The 10,380-nt window shown below is 32.3% G+C and overlaps 2 protein-coding genes across 2 annotated transcripts; one reads left to right on the forward strand and one right to left on the reverse strand.

Moving 5' to 3' along the window:
- The first annotated feature begins 6,291 nt into the window (after window positions 1-6,291).
- On the forward strand, window positions 6,292-8,807 carry LOC105433168 (ubiquitin-like protein 4A). Its single transcript, XM_011648331.2, has 3 exons — window positions 6,292-6,884; window positions 7,138-7,243; window positions 7,338-8,807. The coding sequence occupies exons 1-3, from the start codon at window positions 6,837-6,839 to the stop codon at window positions 7,637-7,639; spliced, it is 456 nt and encodes a 151-aa protein (XP_011646633.1). The 5' UTR covers window positions 6,292-6,836; the 3' UTR covers window positions 7,640-8,807.
- On the reverse strand, window positions 7,926-10,192 carry Gem2 (Gemin 2). The gene is made up of 5 exons (XM_089073257.1): window positions 9,683-10,192; window positions 9,518-9,605; window positions 9,270-9,428; window positions 8,909-9,184; window positions 7,926-8,111 (listed from the first exon to the last, which is right to left on the reverse strand). Exons 1-5 carry the CDS (start codon window positions 9,784-9,786, stop codon window positions 8,019-8,021), a joined length of 720 nt encoding a protein of 239 aa, XP_088929383.1. The 5' UTR covers window positions 9,787-10,192; the 3' UTR covers window positions 7,926-8,018.
- Between the last annotated feature and the right edge of the window lie 188 nt (window positions 10,193-10,380).

Consider the following 10,380-nt stretch of genomic DNA (forward strand, 5'->3'; position numbering starts at 1 on the left):
ATCTTCATCTTTATATATTGGGGATTATCTTTATTTTTATATATTGGGGATGACTCTAGAATCGAAAAACTAGAATCGAAAAAATGTATTGAAAAATATTTATTAGATTCGGAAAAATAAACGAAGACCGACTGGATTTGAACTCGGGATCCCTCGTTTACTAATCTGACACTTAGTCTGCACGACCACGACGGCTCCTCTCTGTTAACTGTTTATATTCCGAATCTCTTTCATGACCGCTTACGGTCGTCTAATTCTTACAGTATGTTATATATTTTTAAGTTGTAATAAAGAATGTCAATTGTGCACCGTATATAGCGCTGATTCTCATTTGCTTATTTACTACATCATATCTAATACCGAGAATCACTTCATTAATAATAATTAATACATTGCTCATAATGTTTGTTTACGTAATATTTTGTACATCTACTGCTTTCTCATTTGCTTGTCACGTGATCGAAAATTATCGAACGGCCTGAATAACTGCACAGATCATATCTTCTAATAAAAATTGAGCCGATTGTTTGAATGATAAATAAAGAGACAATTTTACATTTATATTCAAATAATAATTTTAAATTTATATTCGAATAATTAAAATGTATAATAGCGTTTATTCTGAGAACATTCCACGGGATATCATACAAGTATATTCGAGATATTCTCCGAACATTCGAAATACGTACTGCGATATACTGTGGAATGTACTTACATTGTTACTATCGCTCACTAACCTAATCCCTAGTATGTACTGGAGAATATTCCGCAGTATGGCCATAGGATGAAAATAGTTTAAAAACAGTATATCATGTAGGGCATGCATAAGGATATCCCAGACAGCTATATAGATTGCGAAAATCTATAATATCTATAATACGTGACATCTCTTACGAAAAATAAGTGAAAAAAATGAAAAAAAATGAGAGAAAGTAATGAAACATTTTTTATCTTGTATCATTGCATGTTTTTAAAGCGATCACCATCTTATTTGGGATCCTGCTCGATGCTGCTTAACTTCTATAATGAGATGAAACCTGCAACTGATGATATAAGTGAACACGGAATTTTGGCATAAAATATGATTAATGAATATTACTATATTGTCATATAAATAATCTTAATTTTAAAATCTCGATTACATATGTAATTCTTGTGGATAATTTAATTATTAGATGTACAAAAAGGTTCTGAGCTTTAGATTTCATACAACCGAAATAACAATTTAAATTTTATATATCTTCCCGCACTTTTGCGGTTTTAAAGCGTTGACATTTGGCCTTCTAAAATGCCATATGGTTTGGCGTTTGATGCACATAACCTCAAAAATCAGGAGTGTTCACGGTGGCAATAATAAAAGAGTATATTCGATTTTCCATTCACTTCGCGTTTCATCTGAAGAAAAATGCTGCTGAAGCCACTGCAATGATTTGTGCTGCATATGGAGAGAACGCTGTAAGTCATACTACATGTAAAAGATGGTATCAAAAATTTCGCCAAGGAGATTTCAGTCTTGAAGATGAACCGCGTGCTGGACGCCCTCAAAAGATTGAAACGGACGAATTGCAAGCACTGCTGGATATAAACTCTGCGCAAACTGAAAAGGAGCTTGCAGAATAGCTTGGCGTTACGCAGCAAACCATTTCCGTACGTTTACGTACGATGGGAAAAGTTCAGAAGGAAGGCAGATGGATTCCGCATGAATTGTCCGAAGACAACAAAAATCGTCGGCGTGACACTCACTTTGCTTTCAAAATTCCGGAAAAAAGTTTTTCTGCACAAAATCATTACAGGTGATGAAAAGTGGATTCTTTATGATAATCCTAAACGTAGAAAATCAAGGGTTGACCCTGATCAATCTTCGACATCGACGCCAAAGCCCAATATCTACGCCAAGAAGGTTTTGCTCTGTATCTGATGGGATTGGAAAGGTGTGTTGTATTACGAGTTGTTACAACCGGGTGAAACAATCACGGCAGATCGCTACCAACAACAATTGATCAATTTGAACGATGCATTAGAAGAAAAGAGGCCATTTACTGGCCAAGGACGTCGTAAAGTGATCTTGCTTCATGACAATGCTCGACCACATGTTGCGAAAGCGATTCAGGATCATATCTTTGCGTTAGGCTGGGAACTTCTCCCGCGCGCGGCGTATAGCCCAGACATGGCGCCTTCCGATTACTACCTATTCTGGTCGCTGCAGCATCATTTAGCTGATACACATTTCGTGAGATTTGAAGAGATACGAAAATGCATTGATGACTTTATCGCTTCGAAGCCGGTGAGCTTCTATTGTCAAGGAATTCGCAAGCTACCCAAAAGATGGCAAAAGGTCGTTGATGCAAACGGAAAATATTTCGCTGATTAATATTTTTTTGTTTGTTTTTGAATAAAGATTGAATTTTATAAAAAAAGGCTCAGAACTTTTTTGTACACCTAATACATATATAGATGCGTGAACCTATATTGTGTTTAATGAGAATCATTTTTATTATGAAAATTATTTATAAATTGTTGAATATGTTTTGTTTATTTGTTTATGAATTTGTCAATAATTGTATTAAATATGGGAAATATTTTTCTTATTTATATATTACAGTTAATTAAGAATGATAATAATAATGTTATTTCATTATTTATTCATCAAAAATGACGATTAAATGACGACATTTATAATGATAATATTTCGTGACAAATGTTTATTTTACGTCATTATTTGGTACACTGACGTCGAATGGCAAAAAAAATCTTAAATTATCGTCATAATGATGTCATCTTGCTACTAGGAATACGACGAAATGATATTCTACACAGATTTTAAACGAATAATCTTAGTATCTTCAGTATGATCACTGTACATTCAATATAAATACAGAATATGAGATCATGTGCTGCTAGGGTATATTCGGTATATTCTAAAGATAAGCTTAAGAATATATGAAAAATGATGTATCATCAAGATGTCATATAAATGTTCTCTGGTATATTAGGCAATAGTACGTATGATCACAGTACTTTCACGAGTGTAGAATAATATCATGTGCTATTAGGGTAATAAAACTTTTTTATTGTATAAAAGATAATATTTTAATATTTTTGATATTAAATTTAATTGATATAAATAATAATATTATAAATTATTTATAATATTATAAAATATTATAAAAAATTTATTCTTACTTTTTCTTATTATTTTTATTTTTTATTTTTATTTTTTCTTATTTTTATTCTTATTTCTTCTTATTATTTTTATTTTAATTATATCTTATTATTTTTATTTTACTTGGATCAATTATTTGTTTTTGACTTTTTTCGTTTCTTATTTTAGTAAAATTCATTTTTGATGTTCGTTTACGCAGGACTGCAAGCAGAGCATCCAAAACAGGACTTCCTGGAAATAGCTGCGCAGATGAGATACATTCCTGCGTCAATGAAATACATTCTTGCGAACTGCGCTCCAATCACTTTTGCGGTACAGACGGTACAGACGGATTATACTCGGACGGATTATAATCAGATTGGCCACGAAAAGGCAATTTTTTATTAGTCCGCCATCTTTTGGCTATTTCCACTTATTTTCAAATACATTAACTACATTAATCTTAAATTGTAATATTAATATATAATTTAAAAACATAAGTGTTTTAAAGGTAATAAAATGTGTATATTTATAAAACTTTATTTTACATAATTATATTATCAATTTATTAATATATATCCTTTAATTTTAACGATTTTAAATTGATTTATTTATTTTTTTTTGCTATTTATCTTTTTCAACACAAGAACAAAAATTAATATAATACTATTATACTACTGTTACACTAATATTTTTAACTTTTTGACACACAATTGTCAAAATGATCCTCTGTAAAATCAATACAATGATAGCTATTCACAAAGTTAGCGCAACAAGAGAATCCATCACGGAAAAGCGTTAACAATAAACTTTGAGGAAATTTCGAAAGATGTAAGTATCGATGTCATGCCTTTTTTTAGAAAGGTTTATTATACATTATTATTATTATAAACAAATTTTATTACAATATAAAATAAAATTTAAGTAAAAAATGAACATCCACTCATTTTTTATATTGATTTATCACAATTAATTAATTTATAATTATATTTTGCAATTTTAGTATCTCTATTATTTAATAATATATTATCACACTTTCCACATATTTAATATATGCACACTTATCATTGCACATGCAAAGTAAAAAATATCGCTATTGGTTAGAGTGAGATGGTGTATATTTCTTTCACTCTAATTAAAACACGTTATTGGTTAAAGTGAGATCGTGTATATTTTTTCTTTCTCGTAGGATTTAGCCAAAACATGGCGGATCAAAGTCTCTGATTGGCGGATCAGGTCGTGGCCAGTCTCTAATTATAGTGTGTCTAATTATAGTGTGTCTCTAGTGACTGCATAAGTGTCGGTCCACAATAGGTGATTTAAGCTTTAAGAAGTAAGAAATTGATCAATTATAATTGAATATGAAAAAAATACTCGACTATGATTGTTAATTTCTTACGGCTTAAAGATTAATACTTATTGTGGACCGACACTAAATGAAACCCTATGCACCCTATGGGTGTTTATGATAATCTAAGTTCGAGTTAGTTTCACTAGGCCAAAAAAATATAATACACATATCTATCTAGTATCTTCATGAGTCATAAGAACTCAACTCAACGTTGTCTTATATTCCTTGAGTTGGCTGTGATTAATTAGGGGAGAATTCATGATGGCTGCGTTCAGCAGAGAAAGCAGATCAGTGAGCGCTGAGCAGTGAGTGATTTTTCAATATGATTGGTCCTTGCCTTTAGATCTTCGTTGAATGTAAGTGTAGAAACCAATCATAATAAAAAAATCACTGAACACTCACTGATCTGCTTTCTTTGCTAAACGTAGCTGATGGGTTGTTTTGTCAACGTTCCCCTTCCCATATGATCATATTAGTCATAGAGGAGATTTAGTAAGTAGGTGAGACTAAATGGCTTTTCATTCGACGTGTTACCACTCAAATCCCACACTCCCCAACTGTCGTCCATTGGGGGTTTTCCGAAGATTCCTTTTCTCTAAACAAAAAAAAAAGCTGTGATTAGCTGGTAGAAGATATTGAAGCTATTATAAGTAATATAATATATTACTTATATATTGTCTTATATTTCTCCGAGTTGAATTACTTAGTTTATTTACGCAAGCAAATCTGATTTTAAGAAAAAACTGTCTACTGCAGATATATTTAAAGAAGAAAGAAGAAAATAATGTTGTCAGAATGTCGGCAGGCTTTGTCGACAAATCTCGAGCCTAATGCGAATACAGATAGCTATGGATTTGCAGTCAATATTTAATCAAATTTGTTTGCCAATTTGCTAGCAAATTGCTAGCATTTTGCTTGCTGGGATAATTATATATAAATTTATTATATATGTTTTAATTAAAATATTAAGATATTACAATAATTTAGATAACATTTTGTTAATTATGTGACAATAATGTTAAATAGGATAAATAATTATAATTATAAATATTTTAAATTTGCAAAATTATTTTACTTATAATATCTTTGATATCTTCTATCAGCTAATCACACTAACTCAACTCAAGGAATATAAGACAGCGTTGAGTGAGTTGTCATGACTCATGAAGATACTAGATAGTTATGTGTATTATATTTTTTGGTCCTAGTGAAACTAAACTAACTTGGATTATCGTAAGCACCCTACATGCGATGTTCGGAACACTTCTCGGTTTAGTTACATGGCAGCCATTATCTAGAAAAAAAATAAACTAAACTAACATTGGTCGGAATATATCCTATATCTCCTTAGTCCCAGTCTACAATAGGTGACTTAAGCCTTAAGCCATAAGAAATTGACCAATTAGTGTCGGTCCACAATAGGTGATTTAAGCTTTAAGAAGTAAGAAATTGATCAATTATAATCGAATATGAAAAGAATAATCGACTATGATTGGTCAATTTCTTACGACTTAAAGATTAAATACTTATTGTGGATCGGCACTTATAGTTGATTATTCTTCCCTCTTCGACTATGATTCGTCCATTTCTTATTAAGGTTTAAATTACCTATTGTAGCCCGGGACTTATATCGTGGTACAGGCACTAGTGTGTTTCGTCGGTCCACAATAAGTATTTAATCTTTAAGTCGTAAGAAATTAACCAATCATAGTCGAGTATTCTTTTCATATTCGATTATAATTGGTCAATTTCTTACTTCTTAAAGCTTAAATCATCTATTGTGGACCGACATTAAAAAAGCTACACGAGAAAGCCATTCTTAAATTTCTCTCTGGTAGAGACGAAAGGCTCGATACACGAGAAAGTGGAAGAGAGAGAGTGCGAGGAGGAAGGAGGGAGAGAAAGAATGAGAGCGAGAAAGGAGGTCGAATAAGGAACACGGGAGATAAAATCACACGCGTGAAGATCAACGGGCGATTTGGAGACGGAAGTATCATGCCAGTGAAGTGCTGCGACGATTGGAGGAATTGTCACGAGGCACCGCTGTCGCTATCGATATCCGCTCGAGTGGTCACATTCATATCGACCTGCATTGTGCTGTTGTTCCTGAGGGAGAAGGAGAAGAAAAAAAGGAATAGTCGATGATGCCAATGACACTGTGTTGCCGCGAATCGTACGAACAAGAAATATAACCTCTTCGACGCCAGTAAGATGCGCCAGCTCTCGTCGATCCAGTCGAAGACGCCGCTATTCCAAGAGACCTGATCCCCTGCCTGGATTCCGCGTGCCACGCGTCGCACATTCTACGAATAACGTTCTCGCGATCCTCGTCAGCTGTTCATCATGAAAGTGATCGTGAAGAAACTGCAAGGGAAAGAGTGCGTCGTTGATGTGAGTATGGCATGGCTATCGTTTTTTCGCATGGTATTCATGATTTGCTCCCTTTGTGATTTGAAAATTCCATCATTAATATTCACAATGTCTGTGTAATATTCGCTTGCTTAGAGATTTATGGTTCGTCACTTGAGTGTCTTCCAACAGTTCTAGTTTTTCTTTTATTTTTTTGAAACTTGGAGCATCATGTTTTCGAGAACCTTCCTATATGATAATCGTACTTATCAAATTATTCCATACATGATTTTAGATATTACCATCAGAGACAGTGTTGGAATTGAAGCACAAAGTGAGTGATCTCTTGGGCATTGATGTACCACAGCAAAGATTGTTACTTACTGGCAAGACTTTAGCGGGTAAAAACATCTGATCTCATTTGTATATATTATTGTATATCAATATGATTACAATTTTTTATTACACATTTGTCTTTGTTTAAAATAACTTTAGATGAAAATCCTCTAAGTTTTTATCCGGGAATCAAAGATGGCAGTAAATTAAATCTCTTGGTAATCAAGAAAGCAGAAGAAGGCTCCAGTGAGGCGAGATCCTCACTTCAGCAAAAAACGGGCATTCATTTGTTAAGAGAAGAGGTTTCTCGAGTGCTTAGGCATTACTACACGGTATCCGAGACAGAGTCCATAATCAATGAGTTGATAAAGGACTTGAAAAACAAAGTGAATAATCTTAGTTATGATGATCTAGAGAGACTAGCCACTGCGTTACTTCAGGACCAAGAAAACATAGCTTAAGATTCACTTAAGAGTCCAATTTTCGCTTATCAATCGATTATTGTAATACGAGTTTACTTAATTGAAGCATTGCCTTATATACATATATATATATATATATATATATATATATATATATATATATATGTATATATATATATGTGTGTGTGTGTGTGTGTGTGTGTGTATGTGGGTATACGTACGTATATCAACTCTTAAGAATTGGTACTGTATAATTTAAAGTACGACTGTAATGGCTAAGCGGAACATAACATACTATCCATGTTCGAAATCTAAGATCAGGACATAATCTTACATTACAGTTTATTAAAAATCACTGTGTATACACGCGTATGTCGCGTCCTGTCATAAATAATTATATTCGTATATATGAAAATTATCAAGGATCTGCCAAATCCAATTGGCGGAAGTATCTCGCTACAAGACAGATGAATAAATTCAGCGCTCCCAGTTCCTGCGCATCTAATTCTCTCTGAAAACAAAGAGAAGCGTAAATAGCGAAATCGCTAAGACGGTGTTAGTAAATTCTAACGTAAATTTTTGTAGATATTAACGACAAGCTAGTTTAGATATAGAAGAAAAGTTCAGTCTCTTGTTTTCTCAATCTTTATAACTAAAGGATAAAATGTTTTTATCGCCTAAATCTTTTTCTAATATCAGAAACAAGATAGTAGCATCGTAAGTAGAAAAGAAACAGAAAGTTGCAATAAAAATGTTTTGTTAATAGAAATTCGACATTTTCCTCAATGCCTCTTATCATTTTATAGAATTTCAACTATCAATTATGAAATATTAGGAACGTCCAACTGAACTTTTCTTTATAAAATATACATTGATACATCTTGGAATAAAAAAAACCAATATACTTTTGTAAATTGTGCATATAAAAGCACGAAGTTGTTTATCATTCTAAAAGAGAGAAAATATTAAATGTGTTCAGGATTAAATGCTATCTAATCTCGTTTTTTAGACTAGAAATTCTTTTATTCTAAATTACAAATTTATAAAATTAAAAAAAAAAAATGTTGAACTATTTACTTATTAAGACGAATCTTTCTTTACATAAAGATATAAAATATTGAGTGATTTTGAAATTTGTTGAAAATGTGTTTTATACATACTGCAAAATAAAATCGAAGTAAACTCATTAATAGTAAGATTAAACAAATAGTCATTAAATATTCTCTCCTTTCTTTCTGAAATAGATATTGATTGATTTAATTCCAATGTATTGTGATATTTAATAGTTTGACAAACAATAACTATTACAGAATCAGCACGAATTATGGAACACGTTCGCGCCAATGAACGCAAACAATGACAAGTGTCAGGTTGCAATGGTTGCTCCAAGCTTGCAAGTAATGTATATATCCATCGCCCTATTTTATATTGGACTCTCCTTTCAGTCTCCACAAATTGTACCAAATATTCAAGTACTTGCTCTACACTAGACTGATTGAAACAAAACAAAGTATTTAGTGTAGGCTCAATCTTCTTTTCACCCAAACAAAAATTGATCCAAGCATTTTGATCATCTATGTCTGGCTGTAACACAAAAAAAAACCCAATTAAATAACATAGTTCAAAGTTTTTTCAAATGTTAGATAATGTTTTATGAAATTTTATGTGCCAATTCAATCTCTGGTGGTTTCCATTTGTGTCTGCCCATTTGTATCTCATCCTTTAATTGGTTCACATACAGCCTTATTTTTGAAAAGTCTGAAACTTGATATTGTTGCCATTCGATGGTTGGTTTGAGATTCACTGGTGCTTGAATACATCCTGCTAACTTTTATAGTCATATTGATTTTATTGATTTATTAAGTGTAGATGGATTAATATATATATAGAGATAGATTTATAGAGATCACAACTTACAGTTTCAACATAGGCTCTCGTGGGTTCCTTCATATATGACGGGTCTAAATCAGCTACCACTACATCTGCACATTGTCTAGCTTCTATCCTACAATATCAATGATCATTTAACTCATGTTAACTCATCATTCGATAATTCAAGGAAATAGAGAAACATCAACTTACACTACTCGCTTGATATACTCTTCACCGGAGGAAGGTGGCACTGACAAATTAATGTCCTCGTCGATGTCTCCTACCACAAATACTGGCTGTTTCAGACACTCCATTATAATTTATAGATTCAGTATAAAGCATTTTAATATTTCTCGGTATATACAAAATTTGAGTTTGAGGTTAATTCTGCATAATTTTTAAGAGTTGAACAATTAAATAGAAGATGAAAATAAGTAATAGAATCCTCCTTTTTTTTGTAACAATATTATTATATCGGAGAGAAGCCTGAAAGTGATCATAGCCGCTTTTTAGCTGTAACCTTATTCATGTAGGTAATGTATACGATTTCGTGATTTCCTCTGTGCTAGACGCAAGAGTGATCTTCTTCTTCTTATGTTTTTGGCCGAAACTACCTTACGGCGCCAATACAGGTTACGATTCAATTCGAAAAATATATGAGCAGTAAAGCGTAATGATCATAGACCTTATAGATATGGACTGGCAATTGCTATAGTTTCTGCATAAGAAACAGTGTCCGCGGGAGGTTAGACAGAGAGAGACATACTTTTTAATATTTCTTTCTCTTAAGATGTCCGAAAATATATATTGCGCATGAGTTCGAAGCATATGGCGCATTAATATAATAATATGATTGAAAACAATATATATTGTAATGAAGAATGAAAGACTTTATAATCGAACATATA

Source organism: Pogonomyrmex barbatus, unplaced genomic scaffold, assembly GCF_055798465.1.
Source record: "Pogonomyrmex barbatus isolate J1 unplaced genomic scaffold, ASM5579846v1 scaffold14, whole genome shotgun sequence".
NCBI lineage: Eukaryota > Metazoa > Arthropoda > Insecta > Hymenoptera > Formicidae > Pogonomyrmex > Pogonomyrmex barbatus.